Raw genomic sequence first — 24,241 nt, 5'->3', positions numbered from 1 at the left:
CCTCAATAGAATTGAATGTTTTTCTAAAAATAGAACCACAAAAATCATATGAATGTAAATATAAAATGTTAGTTTTTAACAGGCAATAATAAATTCTAATGAAATATGTGCCATTGCATTTTATTTTGAAACAATTGATATGTGAACTGGATGTTCATATGTATTACAAAAGTATGGCTTAAATAATTATTTGTTTTTTTTTATTTTAAATTATGCATTTTAAAATTATTTTAATATCAATGATAAGTAGTCTGACAAAGTAATCATTCATAATCTTTCTTGATCTCAACCCAGATAACAGCATTTGTTTTGGTTTCATGCAGAAGATTTGGTTATTTTTTTGGGCATCCTAGGAAAAAATTCCATTTGGTAATAAATAGAATTACTTACATTGAACATTGGACAGTGAACAACAGTTGTCTGAGCTGAACTGAGATCAGCAACAGCAAACACTTATGTCTCCCTGCATTTAATATACTATACAATATATTTATTGTTTGCAATGCCAAGTTCATCCATTTATCATTTGAAGTTCATTTGTATGCTGAGAAGAAAAAATACGGTCTAATTTGTCATACATTTGTAAGTTCAAAATTTCTTTTGTTGAGCATCCTGTTTTCCTCAGTGTATGACTTATTATCAAATACTGCTTATAGAGTTTTATATTTTACTTTAGCTTGAGTCTTATCAACTGTTCAGAGCCTTTGAGTTGAAGCTGCTTGTGTGTCGTCTGGTGTTAAATAGTGTTATGGTGTTAGTATTGACGATAGCACCTAGACCACAATATAGGTGCCTCAAACCACAATTTCTACTTCACTTGAAATAAAGTCATTTTGATCTTTAATTTTATAATTCAATGAACAAAAAGGTAATCAAAGATATTTAAATATAAAGAAAATGTATGTACATACACATTACAAAAAGCTAAACACAGTAAAACATACACAGACACATACACATTAGATTGCAGTTCCAAAACAAAAACAACAACAAAAACAAAATAAACAGAGTGAATTAAAAAATATTGGCACACATTTAGAATTTCCACTTTGTCCAATTTATTTTGCTATTAATAAAACGTAGACCTCCACACAACTGCAAGGTTTTGACTATTTACAAATGACATAAAAAAAACATTTATATCATATTCTGAAGCAGCATGACTTACCTTTTTGTTAAAAATGACAGAAAGCCTTTTTTAAATGTGTGATGGAGTTAAATCAATTCATTATTTAATGATATTATTTGGCATGTGCAAATAACTTCTGTTCGTCAAAACTTATTAGGCCTTAATAGCTTCATGAAACACTAAACTACATTTTCTGAGATTTTAACACAGGTGTACATGTCACACATCATAAAAGACAATCTTAGTATCTGTTAATTTTAATTGTAGGAGAAAACTGGTTAATTTTGAGCTTTTTTCCACTATTTTTGTCTTTGGGGTCACTGTCGTGACAGACAGTGATGTGGCAATGTACATCGATTACGCATCAGTGTCTCAACCAACACAAAACAAACACAACACAAAACAACCAACACAAAACAAAGTAACAGAATAAAATAAAACCAAATCAGAGCATGAAGCAGCAACAAAGCAGCATCAATTTCAATATATTGAAGCTCATATAAACCTCGTTCCTAAAATTGGTTTCTTTCATCTGTGTCGCATTGCTCGCCTCCCTCCCTTCTTTAGCCTCAAAGATGCTGAAACACTGGTTCATGCATTTATTTCCTCACAGCTTGACTTGCAATGCTCTCCTCATTGGTCTACCTGCTAATTCTATTGCTAGGTTGCAATATATTTTAAACTCTGCCGTTAGACTTCTCACACATACCATGCGCTCAGCTCAAATTATTCCAATCCTGTCTGAACTGCATTGGCTACCGGTTTCATTTAGTATTAAATACAAAATAATCCTGCTCAAATTTAAATCACTTTATGGTTTGGTACCTTTCTATCTTAGTGCACTGCTTCTCCCCTACAACCCGCCAAACTCTCTCAGATCCTCTGGGCTGGGAGTGCTCTCTGTCTCTAGATTTGTCTCTCAACCATGGGTGCTAAGACTTTCAGTGTTGTAGCACCTAAAATCTGGAATTCTCTCCCTCTCACTCTCCACAGCATCACATCCATCTCCAAGTTCAAATCGCAATTAAAAATGTATCTGTTTTCTCAGTGTTATCTGTCCTAATCTGTTATAATACATTTTCTCAGTGACTGTACTATGTATTTCTTTTCTGTGTTTGGTTGCGCTTTGTTTTTCACATTGTGTGTTTGTGCATGATTGTTCATTGTTTATGTATCATTGAATTGTAAAGTGTCCTTGAGCTCTGGAAAGGCGCTATATAAATTAAACATATTATTATGACAGCACATGGTGCTTTCCTGCCACAGATGTTGTAGATGAGAGAGGCATTCAAATGGGTCACAAGTGTTTGTTTCAGTGGTCTAAAAGTTTGAGTGTGTTTTCTTGGGACAGCTATGAGAATTGGAGAAAGGTGGACTTCTGACTTACTCATGAAGGCAGTTTGCGTCTACACAATGATGCGGTACTAAGTCCCGCAAGTCCCGCATCCCTTCAAATGAGGTATGTGTCTAATTTTTAACCATGACAGTTTTAATTGTCATTTGAGCTAATTAAACCTCTGAAAGCTCCATGAGTGCCGATGGGCCATTGCATGCACAACTATACAATGAGAGTCCGCATTGAAAGGAAGACTCTTCCCCTTTTCATTCATGAAATGCTCGAGCCTATTAGCTAGTTAAATTTCCCATCCTGCACTGCAGCCCACAAACATGGCCGCCATGGATCACATTTCACAGAACACTCACATTCATTCTAATCATGCGCACCTGTATCCAGTCTCACACACAATCGCACCACACATAAAAGAGACTGTTTGAACACTAAATATTTGCGAAGTATTACGTGAGTTTCCATATACCAAGCGTTTGTTTCTCGATTCGTGGGTTATTGTTTTGATATTGTTCTCGCCCTCATTCTCTATTCTTGTTTTGCCTTGTTTGCCGATTGCCTGACCTATTGCCTGTTTATGACCACGTCTATGTTTCACTATTTTAATGTGTCTGCCTGTTGCTCATATAATAAAGCTTTTATCTGCATTTGCATCCTTCCTACCTCCTTTACGTCCATTACGTGACATCTATACAGCTTGTAGATCTGCTCCCACTCTCCAGACTGGTCCACTATCAGCATGTGTCAATGAAATAACTCCAATTTTAAATACTTAACATGGACAAAACTGAGATCATTATTATCGGAACACCAACACTTACTAAACATATCCTCTATGAACTTAGTTGTGACATTGATAGCACTCTCATTAAACCAACTAGTACTGTAAAAAATGTAGGCATCATCTTTGATCCCTCCCTCACCTTTGAAGCTCATATAAACCCCGTTCCTAAAATTGGTTTCTTTCACCTGTAGATGCGGGTCTCTAGCTGTTTTTTGAAAATCGTGACAGATTCTGCAGTCCAGATTGAGTTGGAAATTCATTCCAGCACTGAGGGACAGTTAGTGTGAAGGTTCTGGAAAGGGACCTTGAACCACGCTGAGTAGGCACTACTGAGTGTCAGTTGTTAGTCGATTGCAGATTGCGTGAGGGGACGTAAGCCTTCAGGAGAGTGTTGAGGTAGGGGTAATGTTATCGACAAGGTCTTGTATGTGAGCATCAAGGCCTTGAATTTGATATGGGCGGCTACACGAAGCCAGTGGAGGGAGATGAAGAGGGGTGTGGGTCCTTTTGGGCTGGTTGAAGACGAGGCTTGCTGCTGCATTCTGAATCATCTGAAGGGGTTTGAAGGAGCTCGCTGGGAGGCTCGAGAGTAATACATTGCAGTAGGCCAGTTTTGAGATGAAAAGGTGGGTTAGTAGATGGGTTAGTAGATGGGTTAGTAGATAACCCTGGGTTAGTAGATATGTAGCCTGTTTGGTGCGATAGGGTATGATTCTTTTGATGTTATACAGAACGAACCTACAGGACAATGCAGTTGTTGAAATGTGGTCTGTAAAGGTCAAGCTGTCATCAAAAGTTTACCCAAGGTTCCTGGCTGTCCTGGTTGGCTTGAGTGTAACAGGCAATACTTATCCAGTGTCTTAGCACTAAATGAAATACATGTCATTACATTTTGTAAAGAAAATAATATGCCAAATGGATGTTCATATGCATTTCAGTTTTACTTCATAAATATTGATAAGTTTGTTTTAGAATGAAATTTTAATTAAAAATTTGTTAAAACATATTTTTTTAACGAATCATAGTCTGTTCATTCTTAACTACAATCAAGATAACATTATTAGCATCATTATTAGTATTATTATTAGATTATTAAATTATTATTAGATGAATATTATTTGGATTCTAGTAGTAGATCTAGTATTTTAATATAAAATATCAATAGGGTCATTAGCCTAGAGCAGTTAGGGGAAAACAAAATCATTAACTTACAATTAACATTTTTATTTAACAGTGGCCCAACGTGAACTAAGATCATCTAAATGAAATTCACAATTTCAAATAACACTGAGAGTTTTTACTTTACCTTGACACTTAAAAATGGCATTAAAAGAACTGATTGGTCTTTTTGTGACTACTATTGGAACTACAGGGATCCTGTGCTCTAAAACTGGCGATAGATTTCTATAATCTCCTCATCTTCTATCATTTCTTTATCTCCTATGGAACTCCTATGGAACCCAGTTATCTGGGTTCCATCACTAGCTTTCTAGACATATTAGCACAACTCCCACACTGTCCACACCTGATTTGTTGCTCAGCCTGGCACTAACCTCTCAGTCAATTGACCAATTTATAATGCCCCTATATTGGCCAATACTGTGCTCTGTAGATGGCTGAATTTGCAAAATTTGCTGAACTGAACATTCATACAGAGCTGGAGTTGGGTTTCATTCAACATCTGTGTATCTGTGTTATTGGGGCCTCCTCTGACACCACGACTGTTATTACAAAGCCTTGAGTAGATGCCTTGTGTCTAAGCGTGTTGCTACCCGCTTGCTGAGATGCTGCTTGTAGCTCAATATATAGTCTGGAGTTGAAGCCGAGTTTTCTCGGCTACTCCCCCATTCTTTCTGCTGAGCAAGAGACAGGTAATTAATTAAGTATTCAAGCTATCTTGAGTATTAAGCTATCACTAAAACAGAAAGGGGTTAGCTTTCACATCACCTGCCATCTGACTACTAGCGTAGACTAAAATTCGGGTAAGACCAAAAACCAAATGAACTCTTGTGATCAGCCCTGGCCACAGGGAATTTCAGTGTGCCACAGTGTAAATATGATATTGAGAACATTTAAGGAGGTTTGTAGAACCTCTACTGCAACATGCTTGAACTCTGTGGTGTGCACCTTAGCTAACCTAATGGATTGTGAACAGGTCTGGCTGAGTGCATGCCTACTGTTGACACTTGGATCACATCACTGTTGGTTTCACTGTATAAAGCACTAATTCCTATTTCCTAGGTCAACCCACTACTTTGTGGGATGACCTCCAAAAGATGGCCCCACAACATGAAAGAGCACCGTGGAGCCCATCCAAGAAAGACAGGGGCTGCTGGCAGGACACTTTACTCATTGGATCATTGGGCAATTACTACTTCAGACCAGTGGGTCCTCTTGACAAGTTTGTGGGAGTGTAAACTGTTGGCTCCAGCCTTCAAGGCTGAGTGCTTGGCCAATTTCCAGTCCAATCAATTTGCCACTCTGCTCCAATAAGTTACTTTTCTCTTGGGGAGAGTCACAATCAAAAAAGTAGACCCTACTCTCAGAACAAAGGGTATGTTCTATAGCTCCACATACTTTCAGGTTTAGAAGAGAGGCTTTATGTATGGTAATTGTATCAGATATTATTTATGTTGTGTAGCCACAAGACTAGGTCACATCTGTACGATGCATATTTTCATCTCCCCGTTCCTCTGCATATGCGTTTGGAGGTATGCATTTCAGAGACAAGTATTCTATATCAAACCCTTTGTCCTCACTCTAGCATCACACGTCTTCTGGAGATTGTAGGTCACACACATGGTGCTCAGTCTCGTAGTGAACTGGAAAAGATCCCTAGTACTCCACACATAATCTGAAGCACCCCACACATAATCTTAACGTAATCTACTAGAGACAATAATTTCAGAATAAATCAGAATATAATCAAGTCTAATAATATTTTTGTGAAGGTAGGAACATATCCAAATCTAATAATACTAACAATAAGAAGAAGAAAGAATGACAGTCATCATTACTCAACATTACCACTCAAATTCAAGCATAATAATACAACATAAGAAAATCAAACTTGCATACCTGATAGAGAAAAACTACACACAGCAACTGTGTGGGAGATCTGCCTACAGATTCCCCAAATCTTTGGCCAGCTCTCCCCTAAATACCCAGATACTCTGTAGGTCCACCAAATGGTGTTGTTTGTGGTTAGAATTGGAATTTAGGCCAGTCTGTGGAAGGATGTATCTTATTTACATACAGGAGGTAATTTATGTGAAGGACCTGGGGAAGGTATGCCTTTAACGTCATGCAATATTTTTCTCTAGATCTTATGTAATAATTTAAACTGCTGAATGAGACCATATTTTCCAGATGCACTGAGACCTTTTGAATGATGCTAAACATGTATAGTTAATTATATGACAACCTTAAACATATTATGTAATGCATACAGACCTTGTGTGAGTTTAAGGTGATCTCAATACAGAGAGAGAGAAGGGTGTGGAAAGAGAGGAATAAGGAAACAATGTAGTGATGTGCGATCTTGTCGTCTCCACTCAGTGTGATGTGTTTTCTCAGGTGAAGCTGCTAATTCTGAGGGCGAGAGTTCAAGTGTTAAATCCTGTAAGAGTCCTTTTTCCTCAGAGAGCAGTTCTCTCCAGGTTCAGATATATCTTGGCACCAGCCTTACACACAGCAGACCTGCATTAATATCAGATGGAAATGTTCAGGTGGCACCAGCAAGCAGCTTTTGATTCTGTGCTGGTAAGGCAGTGGACATTAATTAGGCTAAAATGCTGAAGTATTCCTGGAGTAAAGGCCAGAGTACATTTTTCTTTTTTGAATTGAATGTCAAGAACACATGAATATTGTGCACAAATGTGTTTGTCTACTCTGTTTTCCTTTCCCCTTAAAACTAATACTGTATGTGAGGAAAAAAAAAGAAAAAAAAAAAGAAAAGAAAAAAAAGAGCAAAAGCAGTTGCAAGCTCTTTTTTCTTTGTAAAATTGTATGCCATGAAAATGGACATATACAGTGAGGGGAAAAAGTATTTGATCCCCTGCTGATTTTGTACGTTTGCCCACTGACAAAGAAATGATCAGTCTATAATTTTAATTGTAGATTTATTTGAACAGTGAGAGACAGAATAACAACAAAAAAATCCAGAAAAACGCATGTCAAAAATGTTATAAATTGATTTTCATTTTAATGAGGGAAATAAGTATTTGACCCCCTCTCAGTCAGAAAGATTTCTGTCTCCCAGGTGTCTTTTATACAGGTAACGAGCTGAGATTAGGAGCACACTCTTAAAGGGAGTGCTCCTAATATCAGTTTGTTACCTGTATAAAAGACACCTGTCCACAGAAGCAATCAATCAATCAGATTCCAAACTCTCCACCATGGCCAAGACCAACGAGCTCTCCAAGGATGTCAGGGACAAGATTGTAGACCTACACAAGTCTGGAATGGGCTACAAGACCATTGCCAAGCAGCTTGGTGAGAAGGTGACAACAGTTGGTGCGATTATTCGCAAATGGAAGAAACACAAAAGAACTGTCAATCTCCCTCGCCCTGGGGCTCCATGCAAGATCTCACCTCGTGGGGTTTCATTGATCATGAGAACAGTGAGGAATCAGCCCAGAACTACACGGGAGGATCTTGTCAATGATCTCAAGGCAGCTGGGACCATAGTCACCAAGAAAACAATTGGTAACACACTACGCCGTGAAGGACTGAAATCCTGCAGCGCCCACAAGGTCCCCCTCCTCAAGAAAGCACATATACATGCCCGTCTGAAGTTTGCCAATGAACATCTGAATGATTCAGAGGACAACTGGGTGAAAGTGTTGTGGTCAGATGAGACCAAAGTGGAGCCCTTTGCCATCAACTCAACTCGCCATGTTTGGAGGAGGAGGAATGCTGCCTATGACCCCAAGAACACCATCCCCACCGTCAAACATGGAGGTGGAAACATTATGCTTTGGGGGTGTTTTTCTGCTAAGGGGACAGGACAACTTCACCGCATCAAAGGGACGATGGACGGGGCCATGTACTGTCAAATCTTGGGTGAGAACCTCCTTCCCTCAGCCAGGGCATTGAAAATGGGTCGTGGATGGGTATTCCAGCATGACAATGACCCAAAACACATGGCCAAGGCAACAAAGGAGTGGCTCAAGAAGAAGCACATTAAGGTCCTGGAGTGGCCTAGCCAGTCTCCAGACCTTAATCCCATAGAAAATCTGTGGAGTGAGCTGAAAGTTCGAGTTGCCAAACGTCAGCCTCGAAACCTTAATGACTTGGAGAAGATCTGCAAAGAGGAGTGGGACAAAATCCCTCCTGAGATGTGTGCAAACCTGGTGGCCAACTACAAGAAACGTCTGACCTCTGTGATTGCCAACAAGGGTTTTGCCACCAAGTACTAAGTCATGTTTTGCAAAGGGGTCAAATACTTATTTCCCTCCTTAAAATGCAAATGAATTTATAACATTTTTGACATGCGTTTTTCTGTATTTTCTTGTTGTTATTCTGTCTCTCACTGTTCAAATAAATCTACCATTAAAATTATAGAATGATGATTTCTTTGTCAGTGGGCAAACGTACAAAATCAGCAGGGGATCAAATACTTTTTTCCCTCACTGTACCTAGAAAATATTCTATGGGAGATAATTTACCAAACTGTTACTAAACGTGATGTGATTAACTTACTATGCACAATATTTCCACTATGTACAATAATTCCTGTAGAATTAACTGAAGCCTTATTTCTTGATTTCTTAAATATGTATTTGGTCATTTCTTTCATTTGTCTACCAGCTGACTGCTGAACACAAGGTATGTTTCCAACAAGGTTAATCTTTATTAAATAGTACTTATTATGGGATTGATATTTGAGATTGAGGATTCTTTTAAACATACAACACAAAATACTCATTAGACAGATATCATGTAATATACTATATAATCTAATGTAATTGTTTTAAATTGTGTACTTTATTTACAGACGTTCAATCATTAATAATGACAACGCAAGCAGAACAGAAAAGCCTCTTTTTTGTCACCTGGAACACAAATGGTATTAAAAATACCAAGAAGGTGACTTAATGAAATGCTAGTCCACTGCAGGGCACCATGCACACACACACACGCACATGCGCACACACACATTCAAAAGCAATTTAGTGCAGCCAGTTCATCTACCTGAATATTTTGGACAGTGGAAGAAAACTGGATAATTAGAAGGAAACCCACACAAACACAGGGATGTGAACACATGAAACGTAACACAGACAGTAACCTGAGCTCAGGATTGACACAGGGATAGTTGGCAACACTATCCAGTGAACCAACAACAACAGCATCATATTGCGCCCTTGGTGCTTTGGCCCTAATGATGCTAACCATACAAAGTGCTTAAAATGATCATGAGTTTCCTCAAGGCCTCCTGACATGAAGGAGTATCTAGCACACCCTTGCCTGTGACCTCACATGACACTGCCTGAGTTCTGCACTAAATTCTATGTTTGTGTGTACATTAGAAGTGAGAGCAGTTGAATCAACTATATAGTAAGTAATTAAAGTTGTGGCAATAACTCTTCATCATCATCATCATCTATTGAGTTAAATTTTCTGAAAAGCAGGATGGACAACTTGACTTGAGAATTAGAATCAAATAGATGAAAAAGTACAATTTTGTGTTAGAATGAAGCCCTGAATGGACATCTGGTATTTTCCTTCAAATATGTTTTATAAATTCATTTATAGGTAAAGAAGCACATTTAAAAGTGATTTGAATGTAGAGTGTTGTATGTATTATGTAATGAAATCAAAGTTCTTCTGTTGAACTCAATTTGTCCATTTATTAACCCCATCCTCAATCTGGCTCTCAGGAAGCTACAAGATCTGATTCTCAAAACTGACACAGCTCTCGACTAGTGTTTTCTTTAACAGATATGTACTTTAATTTTGTGCCTTATTTTCACAGGGAATCCAGAATTTGTCTTTCACATAGGTTAGATCTGACAATGCAAAAGAAAAAGATTTCTTATGTTTCCATATGTATGAAGGCAGTTTGACTGTATTGATTGTCTGCATGGGAGTTGGAAGCAGGGACTAAACATGACAAGAAAACTGGATGTGGACATTTAGATCAGTGTGTGTCTAAGGATTACCGTCATAACATGCTGTGAGCAGTAGCTGTTCTGAGGTCAACGGTGAGGACTTAAATGTGATCAAACAAACCTACATGTAATTTGTTGTTCCAAACTTGACTTTACATGACTTTACTTTTTACAAATTGTAAAAAAGTGCACAGATTTGTACAGAGACATGAGATTTGTAGTAGCATTTATTAGTTAACAAAGTGTTTAATTGTTTATTATTATTATTGTTTATTGTTTTATTGAACACATCATTTCCATAGTGTTTAGTGTTCAAAAACACACATGTTCCCAAGCTAGCTTAGTTTTAGGTCTTTAGAGGGTTTTTAACACTACAGACATCATTTAAAATAGAGCTGAGCTCATGCAAATGGTGCACAAATAAGTGTACATGTGCACCAAGCTGCTTTCTGTTTTTCACTTTCATTTCTCTTGCTTTGTAAGTAGGAGCAAAAAGAAAACAAAATCTTTCCATAATCGCCAACTTTTGCTGTAAATCCTAGGGAACAGATATTTACAACATCCGTGACATGTTTTCCTGTTTAAAATGCTTCCACTTTTTTTTTTCATGTTCCTGTAAATCATGTGACTAATTGGATTCTTCATCTGGCACACTTCACTTCTGCAACCAGCTGAGTGCACAAGGCAAGTTATATATATATTTTTTTATACACCAACGTTTCAAACTTTCTTAGACAATATTATATCATTATTTTTTAATATACTGTTTTACCTAAAAGCACAATGAACAGAACACAGTTTAAGGAAATGTATGTGATGTATGTGGATGTTCATATGTATTTCTGTTTTACACATGTACTTTTTAAATACTGATATGTTTTAGTTTGTAATTATGTCATTTTAAATTATGATCATCAGCTGTGTTCAAATTTGTGTTAGTGTTTTATGGATTGTTTGATTTTTAATATCAACAAATCATCATCTATAAATTTGTAACTACAACCAAGATAACATCAGTTGCCTTGTTTAGTTGATGTAGATATAATTATCCCAAAGAACTTAATGTAAAAGATCAGTGGGACCATTAGCTTAACATACAGGATAGAAAAACCAGGGGAAAATTCTAATTGGTAAACAAAATCACTTACAATGGAAACATTTACTTAACAGTTGTCTGAACTAAGATCCAAGATCAAATGATTAAGGACCATCAAAGCAAACACTGGTGTCCCTCTGCATTCTTTGAGCCAATCATGTGCTCTCAAGTTACTTGTCTTGTCCTTAGGGTAGGAATGCCATGACATTACACCGAATAAAATATTGGAGTTTAACTTATTCAAGAAAAGTGTGGTAACAATTTCCACACACAAAATCTTAGTAAATTTAACTAAGCATATTTTAAGTAAGGTCTACACTGCATCAGTGTCTATTATTCAAAAAATGTAAGGAAATTTACCTAGCAACTTTCTTGGTTTATAAGTACTTACCCAATTTCCATAAAAGTTGGGATTTTTTCTAAAATGCAGTAAAAACTAAAATCTGTGATTTGTCAAATATCTTGAAATGTTAATTAACTGACAAAAGTACAAAGAAAAGATATTTAATGTTTTCACTGACCATCTAAATTATATTTTGTAAATATAAACAAATTTAGAATTTGATGCTTCAACACATTCAAAAAAAGTTGGGATAGGGGCAAAGTAAGAATATTCAAGTAACACCATTTTGGAGGATCCGGATGATTGGTAACAGGGGAGGGTATTAGGATTGGGCATAAAAGGAGCATCCACAATAAAGGTCAGCCTTTGAAAGCAAGGATGGTTCATGGCTCACTACTTTGTGCCAAACGTCATGAGAGAATTGTCAGTCACTTCAAAAAGAACATTGCTCAATGCAAGATTGATGCAAAATATAGTTTAAGCAGTTTTAGTATATAAAGTCCAGCAAACAAATCCAATACGTAAGGCAGATTCAAAGTCACTGCAGGCAAAGGGTCAGGTAATTAGCAAACAGGATATCAGAGTAACCAAAGTACAAAAAGCAGGGGACAAACAAAGTAAAAAAAACCAGAATAGCAATATGGGAAACAAGGCTTGGTAATGACAACAAAACAGAAACAGTTTTGCAGTGATGCAGTGACAGAATGAGGCTTACACAGGTGCACAGTAATGAGTGTGAAATTGAGAGCAGGTGCAGACAGTCATGTGACATGGTCAGGTGAGGTGCAGTGGCTCATGGGAATTGTACTCACTAGTTCCCTTTTCCGATATTTCCATGACATTATAGAAATGGCATTAGTACATTTTCCTCAAGTTTGAGTTGAAGGAACTACTACACCAATAGTGATATTTGTTTAAGTTTGAAACTTTAATTTAAAATATGTTAAAATATATATTTTCAAAAGATCATAGTCTGCTCATTCTTAACTACAATCGAGATACCATTATTAGCTTTGGTTTCTTGTAGTAGATCTAGTATTTTAATGGGCTTAATATAAAATATCAATGGGGTCATTAGCCTAGGGAAGTTGGTAAGCAAAATCATTTACTTACAATGAACATTTTTATTTAACAGTTGCCCAACCTGAACTAAGATCAAGTGATCAAGTGATCAACCAGCAACAACAACAACAACAACAACAACAACAACAACAAACACAGGTGCTGCCTTTCGTTTTTTTTAAACACATGGTTTATACCAAATAGACCTATAAATACATTACACATTCTACTGTACACTAAAGACATGTTCACACTTGAATTTGCACATAGGACCAGTTTTGGGTCGACTCAGGGTGGGGCTCATAATTCCAGATTTGCACACACACACACACACACACACACACACACACAGACACAGACACACACACACACACACACACACACACAAACACACACACACACACAAACTTATTATTTATACATTCATGTAAATTCCATCAGTGCACCATTTAGTTAGGCCATTTCTGTATGTTTAACACATCCAATGTCCATGGAGCACAGGTTCTTGGGCAAGTTGTAAGGGTCACTGTCGAGTCCAACTACCTTTAATTTAAGCTGATAATCGTCAGTTATTCTAGGATTTTTCACAGTTTCCCCTATTGAAACCAGCCATTTTGCTGGATGTTTTGCCACTCAGTCCGGCCGAGGGAACGGGAACGTGACGTTACTGCATACCCTCTATTCTGTCATTTGCTGAACAATTTTTTTTTATTTCTTAACTAATTAAGAAGATTTGGTGCACGTGAAAAGAGAAAAAGATTTGTGGAATTACAATGTCTGTGAAGAGTGGTGCCAGCTGAAAATGTCAGTGGATGGTGAGCCTATAAGTCCATGCCTGAAGAAAGATTTAGAATTAGGATGAATGAGGAGGCTAAAACAGTAATCCTGAAATTCATACAGGCTGACATTGTGTAATGTTTGTATTGATTCCAGTGTTATACTATAGTTATAAACTATAAACTAAAGAGACAGAAAAGAAGATGTATTACCAGCACAGAATCATCATCATCATTATCATAAACACAACATTTCCACAGTTTCCATTAGTATAATAAGAATAAGAAAGAAGGGAAAAGTCCAAAATAAAAGAAGATTTTAAATTCAATAGCAAAGTGGTTTTAAAATATACAAAATACATTATCCAGAGAAATAACACACACTTATAAATGCTCACACAAATCTGTAACCTAATAGAAACACTCTGACCTAATTAAATCTTGATTGTATATATAATGTTCAAATTGTATTGATGCTCAAGCATCAATGTTTTTCTTTGTTTCTGTTTTAAATCTGTTCACTAACTTTTTTATTGTATTGTGTCTGTTAAACAAGTCCTTTAGTATTCAACTGTGCTGGGGGAAAAAAAAATACTTGTTTTGTGGCAAAACCTGTCACTTTTGACATTTCATATACCATCTCCTCACTGCAGTCTTACCATCAGACACCTTGGATTGTCTTGCTATGTCATGAAAAAAAAAAATATATATATAAATAAATAATAATAAAAAAAACGCCACAAAGAACTGAATGAAATTATGCATTTCAATTGATTGGTTTAATATAAAGTATATCATACTTCATATACAGTTTAAATAGTACTATATAAATGATTTACACTCACAGAACATTCAGTACACTAGAGATACACTCATGGAATTATTCAATCAGCCAATCATGTTTCCCAAGCAATACATAAAATCATGCAGATACAAAAGCTACTAATGTTTTTAATTAAAAATCAGGATAGAGTTTACACAGATGTTACACAAAAACAAACAAACAAAAACAAACATCCAGTGAGCCTCTGTTCTGCAGGTGGAAATGGAAAAATAAAACTTTCTGCACCACAATCTCTATGATTAAAATGTGGTTTTATTAGGCAGAACATGTCTTTCTCTTATCACCATTTATTAGTTATTTGATGAGCTTAAAAGATTGCTTAGTAAGAAATTGTCACATACAGTAGGACCTTATACATCCAGACAGTATTTGCACAGAATAAAAGAGGTCTATCTGTGTTTGGACAGTGTTCCACTAAAAATTTCCATCCGTCTCAGAATTTCCGTCAGGTAAATTTATAAATAACTTTAAAATGTACACATTGCTGAGCTGTAAATATAAATAAAAAAAAACAAAACTGTCTGATGGCATAACTGCAGTGTGCCCTATGCTGACCACCCTTTCCCCACTATCATGAAACAGGAATTAATAGAGTTTGGTTACAATGAGCCCCAGACCACCATTTTCAAGAGGAATGTGTTCTCTGAACCACTCTTGGGCTCAAAAACAGCTTTTGCACTCCACCAAATAGACCACAAAATCAGGGTAAATGTCCCCAGGTCCATTAAAACCTCAAGTGGGAACATGACCTTACACAATATACTGTACAGTAATAATGGTTCTTTCTTCCTTGTGACACACAGTGTCATGGGGAGCCTGGGGCCTAACCCAGGAAACTCAGGACACGGGCAGGGGGACCCCCTGGATGGGGGGTAAGCCCATTGCAGGGCAAAATAAGTGTAATTTTAAATAACAAGACATTTCATCCAACACATGATGTGATTTATTTGTGTATAATATTTCCACTATGTAAAAATATTACTATAGACTGATGCTCCATGTGACAACCTCAGTTCTTAAATCTTATTCCTTCATTTCTTGTACCACCAGGTGACTGCTGACACAAGGCTTCCAGCCAGGTAATCTATATAATATAGTATTTATTTAGTGTTAGTAAGTAGAGATGCACCGATACTAAATTTCTCAGCGAATACATACCGATAACCGATTATTCAGAGTGATATCAGCTGATACTGATAACCGATACCGATAGTTCTGCCTTTTATGCCTTCTTTTAAATTAATCAAAGAAAAAAGAAAAGAAAACCTTTATTCTCTCCATTTCAACAAGTTGTTTCACAGTAACTGGTCTTAAACAGAAAACACATTACTCTAATTAACATTAACACATAAACTAAATTCTGAAGATTAAAGTAAGATTTCTTAACTTATTGAATGTTATTAATTCATATTAACAAAATTAATTGACTGAATTCTAAAAAACCTTCTGTTAGTCTCACATTCACTCACCACAAACAAAAACATTTCTACGTCATCACTGACATCAAACTGGTAATATATAATATCAACTTTTTCATATATTAACATTAAATGGATATGGAATATACTACTCTACACATATATTTTTCTGTGCAATATATACTTTTTTTGTCAACTCATATTCATTTAAATCTTTCAACAGTGTACTGGTGCGTTAATTCAGCTCGAGCAGCGTGGAAATAAAAAAAATTAGACTTGATGTCGAAACTCCCGTTTCACTGCTGCAGTGTCCGGTGTAAAATTTTAGCAATGCAGAGATTACAGACTGCAGTTTTGTCATCATTCCACACAAAATGCATCTTCTTTACACACAGCATGAAATCAATGTGTTTTCCCGCCCTCTTTTGATAGACAGGATATAATTGCTCCTGATCACTGGATGTTTTTAAACTATCCCCGATGGCCGATAGCATGAAAAATTGCCTTTATGGGCCTATACATATCATTGGCTGATACATCGGTGCATCTCTATTAGTTAGTATTTACTGAAAACTGTATTGAGAATACATAATGAATAGATAACTGTGTTCATAAAAAGACATATTGTCAAAATTCATTCATAAATGTATGGCCTGATATGAAAGAACGAAAAAAGCTGTAGTTTGATACTTGCTTTTAAACATACAATACATAACAAACATAAAATATATGAAATAATTGTTATTTTAAATTGTCTATTTTATTTACAGAGGTTTAATCAAAAATGACATCAAACGCTGAAACAAACCTCTGTTTTGTCTCCTGGAACACAAATGGTATTAAAAAAAAGATTGTAAAAATATTGGACGTTCTCTGTAACCTTCAAGCTGATATTGTTTTTCTACAAGAAACACATGTTGGGCCAACAACAAAATGTCGCCAAGCCATTAATATGGTTAAAAACTGGGACGTCTACAATACTGAATACAGTTCTCAAAGCAAAGGAGTTGCAATACTGATAAGAGACTCTGTACAGTTTGAATACATATGCCATGATGTGGATAGCAGTGGAGGCTACCTTGTGCTCTTCTGTCATCTGTATGGTGAACTGTACACTCTTGTTAACGTGTACAAGCATAAGAAAGACAAAGTTGTCTTGAATAGTCTGAAGGACTATTTGATGGAGAGAGCTGAGGGGGTGCTAGTGGTTGGAGGTGATTTCAATTCACTTTTAGATCCCAGAGTAGATCGCAATCCTCCAAAGTCAAGAGAATCACCATCAAAAGTTTTAGAAGACTTTATTGCATCACTGAACCTCAGAGACACCTGGTCAAACATACATACTGATAATGATGCAGAGCGATTTACATTCAAATATCCTTGTGGTTATTCCAGAATAGACATGTTTTTCCTGCAAAATGCCACAATAAATCAAGTACTTAGCATTACAGTTGAAAAAGGTTTTGAGGGACAAAAAATGGATCATTTCCCTCTTGTCTTAAAACTCCCCACAAGGTTAAGGACATATGAATACAATCCTGACAGGTGCCAAGGAAAGATTAGTCTTAAAGAAATACTGAGTGCTATAAAGTATTTAACTGACAAAGAAGAACCCAGACCAAATATGAATGATGAGAAGGTCTACAAAAAAAAATGCTGTACATTGAAGATTAAGTACAATAAAATATTAAATACACTGAAGGTACCTAAAAATTATAAACCTTCAGGAGACAACAACATGGAATATTTGATATTTTCAGAAATTTTGGCCAAGCGCCTCTTGCCATTCAGTTCATGTGAAACTGATAACTGTGCCACTGTGAACATTGAGAGCCCACAGGAAATCAGGTGGTCTTACCTGAAGACAATATTTGATAAGCTAGATTATTGTTATTATAAAGAGAAAGACCCAAAACAGGCCCCGTTTGCCCCCCCACCAGACCTCCGCATTCTGGATCGTCTTCTTCCTAAAGTCCAAAGCTCTACTGAGGATCTCAGAGTTTTACAGCCTGACTGTCCACTAGCCAATGCTATCCTCAATCTGGCAAATAAACAGCTGGTTGATATGCTTCAGTTGTTCCAGAATGATTCAGGACTGAAGTTAAATACTGTACTTCATGGACTCAAACAAACACACACACACACAAATAAGTCACTTTGAGCCTAAATAATTGAAGAACTTTTAAAGGGCCTTTAACAGCAATTAGAACATTAAGCACAGGACAGGTTGAGAAGTTTTATTCCCCCTCTACAGCAGCTACATCACAAATTGTGCTACAACCTCTCTATAAACATCAGAGGTACACATCTATTTTTATGTCTAGATGAAAAGAAAAAAAAAAACTTATGCTGGCTTTTATCTCTTATGTATTTCTTTATTATATTTAATTATGATTGCTATTATGATTTTGTTGATAGTAGCACAGTGGGTCATCACTGTCCATCACTAGTCCGAATTAAAATAGATTCAGAAAATATCAGGGGTTTCAGGCACTATCTACAGTTACTTTGATTCGCTTAGATTGGTTTAGCTTTGCTTCACGAGCTGGGAATATTGTATTAATCTCTAAGTTGTTAGGGTGTATTTGTACACGTAAAATGAAACTTTTATTTAAAATGTTTAAAATTTAAATAAGATATAAGTGTTGTAATTAATTTTGTTGTTGAGTTTTGTAAATTATTACAGCAATGGTGCAGTGCTTTGTGCAATCATTATATATACATTAACAGTTTTTTTCTTTTTTTTCTTTTTTTTTTTGGCCTTTGTCAAGAATAATGCTACATTCATGTTTACTGTGTTTATGAGATACTTGTATTTGAAAAAAAAAAAAAGGCATCCTTAATATGTCATATTTCTTTCTTGGAGATGTTTGGCTATCCTAATAGACATTATGGAAGTTTGTACAGATGTGCATCATGTTTGCTTGGTTGTGTATTAATCTGTTACTTCCATCCCCGCTTTAATTGAAGACAATCTGCTGCAAGGCATTCACCACTAAGTATTATTTTAGAAGGTTTTACGGCATCTCTGAATCTTAGAGACACCATGCCTTCACTTTACTGATGAGGGCTTTACACAGTTTCACAACCAGTCATTCCTGGATAAACTTTAGACACAATGGGAAAATACAAACTACAGAGCCATAGAGTTAAACTACAGAAAGTTTTTGATAAATGTCCTCTTGTACTAAAAGAGTAAATACATTTAAAACAGAACAAAACAAAAAACTCTGGAGAGAGATACAGACACAGAGTGAAATAAAAATGTCCACTGATGATATCATTAAATCTACTGTACAAATACTGTACTCCCTGACAAATAAACAAAACTGAAATACTTTCACATCTATAAGCAAAATTAAGTTACACAGTTCGGTAATGTGAGAGTTAACACTGTAATGCATAATAAAGTACGAAACAGTGCTAGGTTGCATTTAGGAAACCATTTCTGACAATAAGTACCAACCCCCTGCCTAGCCTAGCAAAATTACAAACAACTACCATATCTGCATTGTATGGTGCATTGAATGACCAACTAATCAGTTAGTACATTACAAGGTTGAACTTACAGTTAATAGTGATATGCAAAACCTTGCCATCGTTCAGTTAATATGGACATAAGACAGTGGTTTGGAACAGCACCAACATCGGCAATAAATGATTGCAGTGACAACCAAGTTTAAGCAAATGAATGATTTGGCTAATAATAGTTCCTTTATTAGTGCATCTAATCCTGACACACAGACAAGCTGCAGCGATGGAGGTAATGTTAGCATTCCTGAGAACACTGATGCTGCCGGGCTAAGCAGCCGATGGAGACTGACATGTGCCCCGATGATTTGAGAGTGGATGGGCGTATGCAAGTCAGACTTGAGAAGTACCCTTCATGTCTCTTTGATATTAAAAAGAGTTTATTCATGCCATCATGGTATTACAAGTGAGGGTGGCTTGAATATTAATAATACCCGTGCAGAAAAGTTCAGTCTTCTCAGACCAAGTCAGTGTGGCTGGCCAATAGGGGGAGCTGGGGCACCGTTCTTTCAAGTTATCCAGAGAAACATGTTAAACATAAGGTAAATATTGTTTAAAATATATTGCAAAATAATTATGAAATAAAATTATTTAGTCATACTATTGACCTTTTAGTCATGTTAGCATTTATTAAAGAATTAAAAAATCCAAATTGTATTTCATTCATATCTGTCTGCAGTGTGCTGGCCAAGAATGCGTATGTAGGTCATTAAACTAATGAAGAGCAGGTGACTTGAGGCTGTTCTGTAATTGACTTGCTTCATATTGTCCTCTGGGAACAGCTCCTTGCGCCCCAGACACTCACACTTTTGTTGTTAACGAGTCAATGTATTTTTTCACCTCATGTGATTGGACCAACGACTCTCTCTCCCACTCAGCAGCTTGTCAGCTGACCGGTACTGCAAGAGATTGTTAACAAAGTAGAAGTAGGCACAACATTTCTTCCAGATGAAATAAAATTCGGTTTTATTTTTTTTTTTACAAAAAACCCTTTCACAAGGCTTTCAAATGAAGAAAAAAAAAATATAAAGGAGCTGGGACCAGATTGACCCAACTTACAAATTCAGCAGCAGTGATCGTGGACGAGCTTAAACCAACGTTTCTCCAACACTTGTTATGGCAAACAGAGTTGCTACTGGCCATTGTTTAGGCAACATTACAGTGTATTTTTTTTTAAAGTGATTACAGTTTTTTGAGTGATTATCTTGATTACTTTATTGCTGATGATAAACCCACATTAAACTCAAAGTCACTGATTCGTGCTACCTTATTGCATAGTTTAACAGTTAAATTTTCCGTTTTTAGTTAAGCAGTGGTGATACATTGTTATATCACCTGTTATTTAACAATTACATTCAGTCCTGCATTACTAAAGGTGTGATTTTCAGTTTGTTTGTATCCTCCCCAAAATTTTTAGCACCAGCCATCACTGGTCCAAATGTGATCCAGCTTTCACTAGCAAAGGCTTCATTGACTGGAAACACAGCAGTGAAGTCTAATAAGGGACTTAACAGACATGGGACTTCCAAGGAACATTTGGCCTGTTTCAGTGAGTGGAAAGAAAGAGAGCAGCGTATAGAGAAATGGAAACAAATCCCAATGCTAGTTAGTGCAGATCAGCTAAAGAAAAAAAAAAAAACAGTACTACCTTTCTAGCATTATTGATGTCATTGAGTTTGTAATTCCTAACCTGTTGCCTTCATGGGGTAAATTAGATGTATTTGGTGATATCTCAGAAGGAGGAAGTGGGCTTTTTCTATCTTTATTTTACTTAAGGATAGAAAAAAGCATAAGGAGAGAACCCCAGTTGGCCCAAATTATGAAGTCGAATCCCCAACACGCTACTTACACAAGTCATGGGATGCAAAATAGATCTTATTTGCATTATGAGCAATTTTGTGACTGAATCAATTGTGAAAGAAATTGGAGACTCTTGGTTCACAATAATAATAATAAAAAAAGATGTAACAAGGTATCCTGCTGGAAAAAAATGTCTCCATAGTTATTCTTTTTTTCAACGAAGAAACAATAGAAATAACAGAATTTCTGCTTGTGATGGCCATCGCAGACATGCAACGCTTTCTACAACTTTTTCTGTAAACCCACCAGTGCCACACCTTACAGAGGTGAAAAACTGAAATGTTTGCTGGACCAGTGGGCTGCCTGTAGTGGCTCCATACTGTGGGTATATTGTGGGCCCATAATAGGCACCAGTGGGGCCCATCATATGCCTACACTTTGGGCTGGTTGTGGGATGCCCCACTGCAGCCCCACCTGGGCCTCATAGGGTGTGGCCTGCACATGCCCCACATGGCCCCCATAGCCTGTGTGGGGCCATTGCGGGCATACTATATACCTGCACACTCTAGGCATACTGTAGGCACACCGTGGGAGCACTGGGCATACTATGGCCATACTGTGGGCATGTTCTGTGGGTCCTTAATAAATAACAAAATTAGTTTGGTCCTACTTTGCACCTGCAGTATACCACAACATTACTATTAATGCATATGCAAAAAAAAAAATGCACTTGTAGACTAACTAAAACTATGTTTTAAGAAAAAAGGAAGAAAACAAAAAAAATTGTACAAAACAGAGCATGTGGATACTGAATGCTTTTTAGTAAACAGAATCACATATGAAGCACATTTTAAAACATAAAAAAGAACAAACATAGAACCACATTAGAACACAATAAGTATGAATCAATCCCCTCAGGGGCACCAGTGGATATGTGCTATCTAAAAGAGAAAGAAAGAGACAGAAAGTGAGAGAGACAGAAGAGAGACAGACACAGAGAGACAAATAGACAGACATAGAGAGAAAGAGACAGACAGACATACAGACAGACAGAGGAGGAGACAAACAGAGAGAGACCTAGACACAGCATTCACAATAGTACAACATCGATGCAACAATAATAATAACAATAGTAATAATAATACAATAATATAATTTTGAGTGCAGGACTTCAACATGCTACTTGTTTATACAATATTGTATTATTACGTTTACTTAAGTAAAGAATGAGTACTTCTTCCACCGGTCTTAGTTCTAAATAATCAATGTAAAAACAAAGAAATTCACTGCGGATTATCTGATTATACGTACATACTCTGCTTTTTGCTGCTGGCTCTAGCACTTTGACACAATATACCTAATTAATGGTCCTTAATGCCCTTAAGTTTGAGCACTTTTTGGATTTGGACTAAACTTTTACATTTTTCCCTTTTTACAATTTTTTTTTTTACAATTTTTTTTTTTTTATTATTATTATTTTACACTTTTCCATTAAGAACAATTGGGAAATGTCTGGAAAGTTTGGGGACTTAAGCTCCTGATGTATTGTCAAAAGCCACTGATCTTCTTGAAGATTGAACATGTTTAACTTCACAAATAAAACAAGTTTTATGCCTTTTATTTGTTCTCCCAGTAATAGAAATCCATTTGTCCATGATGAAAAGCAGCCGGCACTGGCCGTGGTAGATTACCACTTACATTACACGTTCATTCTGCAATTTTGTATCCTTCAGTATTGCAGTATCAGACATTTGTCTGATATCTGGTACTGTAATGTTATCTAGTGTTGGGAAAATCAATTGTCCCTACTTGAGCAAGCTATAACTAATAGCTAAATCAAAGATTGGTTGGCTAGCTTGCTACAAATCAGTTAATTAATCACTTTGTCCAAATTAATATTTTTGTAGCCTTGTAGCACATTGCATGGAGTGTACTTCATATAAGTTAACAACTTACAACATATCAAAGATATATCAAAACACAAAATATTTGAAGTATGCACAATAAAGTGTAAAGTAATGTTTTTCTTCTTAACCAATGAAATGATTATTATTACTTGAATCTGGTCAAAAGTGAAATATCTCAGGATTACTATTAACATGGATTTATTTTATGTTTTTGCTTAGAGCGGAAATATACTTTCATTTTGTATCCTAGTAAATCCTGAATTTGTCTTTCATGTAGGATAGATTTTACTATGCAAAAGAAAGCTCAAGTTATTTCGTATTCATATCTTAGCAAATGAAAACATCATTTGCTTAGGCACAATTTGAATACTTATCTGCAAAGCTGAAAGCATTGACTAAAATGAAAATGAAAGTGGATGTGGGAGGTGTTGTGTCAGTAGCATCAGTCTATGTCTATTCAGTCTGTGTTTGAATTACAGGCACTCTTGTCTATGACACATGAAATTATCTAGGTGTAGTTAGCTGTATACTGGGCACCGTGTTGCTAGGCACTGTATTAATCTTCTTATATTATGTCTTAATTCTAATATGAATGTCTTAATCGTATTATTCTTATCTTATTGTATTATTATTAATTTTAGGGTCTTAGGCAATTGGCATCTTTTAGTTATCTACAATGAAACATGCCTTCATCAGTCAGAGGTGTCTAAGAGTAACAGTGCAGCAGTGAATAATTTAACAAAAATAATGCCTGATGGCATAATATGCTCTGTCCCCATCCCAGTGCAGTGTAGCAAATTTAGATTACAACAAGTAAGGATCACTAAACTGCTGGATGTCCAAGTGATGTAAATTTGTGTTTTATACATGTACACAATTATCCAATCATTCAGGTTCTATATATGTTATACTGGGACAGTGTCTGATTTCCAAGTTACAACAAAATAGAAAATATTAGAAAGTTTGCTCTAACAATCTATCCCTCCAGCATCCAATGTAAAATTAGAATATAACAGGATCCACTCATTACGTATATACAGTGCCCTCCACAAATATTGGCACTCTTGGTAAATATGAGCAAAGAAGGC

The 24,241-nt window shown here is 36.2% G+C and overlaps 2 protein-coding genes across 5 annotated transcripts in view; both read left to right on the top strand.

The window, feature by feature from the left end:
- The window catches only part of LOC108279266 (uncharacterized), a 202,246-nt gene that overhangs the window by 83,091 nt on the left and 94,914 nt on the right, over window positions 1–24,241 (top strand). The window lies entirely within an intron of this gene.
- LOC108278470 (uncharacterized) overlaps window positions 12,951–24,241 on the top strand; it is a 203,173-nt gene continuing 191,882 nt past the window's right edge. The window contains exons 1-3 of one of the 4 annotated variants that reach the window (XM_053680297.1): window positions 12,952–13,036; window positions 15,548–15,576; window positions 16,686–22,955. In XM_053680297.1, coding sequence (XP_053536272.1) covers window positions 16,700–18,076 — 1,377 coding nt within the window. In that variant the 5' untranslated portion in view covers window positions 12,952–13,036; window positions 15,548–15,576; window positions 16,686–16,699 and the 3' untranslated portion in view covers window positions 18,077–22,955. Of the gene's footprint in view, window positions 13,037–15,547; window positions 15,577–16,138; window positions 22,956–24,241 lie in introns of those variants that run through there. The other 3 variants (XM_053680299.1, XM_053680314.1, XM_053680303.1) reach the window with 3 other exon arrangements.

Source organism: Ictalurus punctatus, chromosome 1 (genome assembly GCF_001660625.3).
Source record: "Ictalurus punctatus breed USDA103 chromosome 1, Coco_2.0, whole genome shotgun sequence".
NCBI lineage: Eukaryota > Metazoa > Chordata > Actinopteri > Siluriformes > Ictaluridae > Ictalurus > Ictalurus punctatus.
Note: the sequence above shows the minus strand (reverse complement) of the source record. Positions and strands in the feature narration are given on the sequence as shown.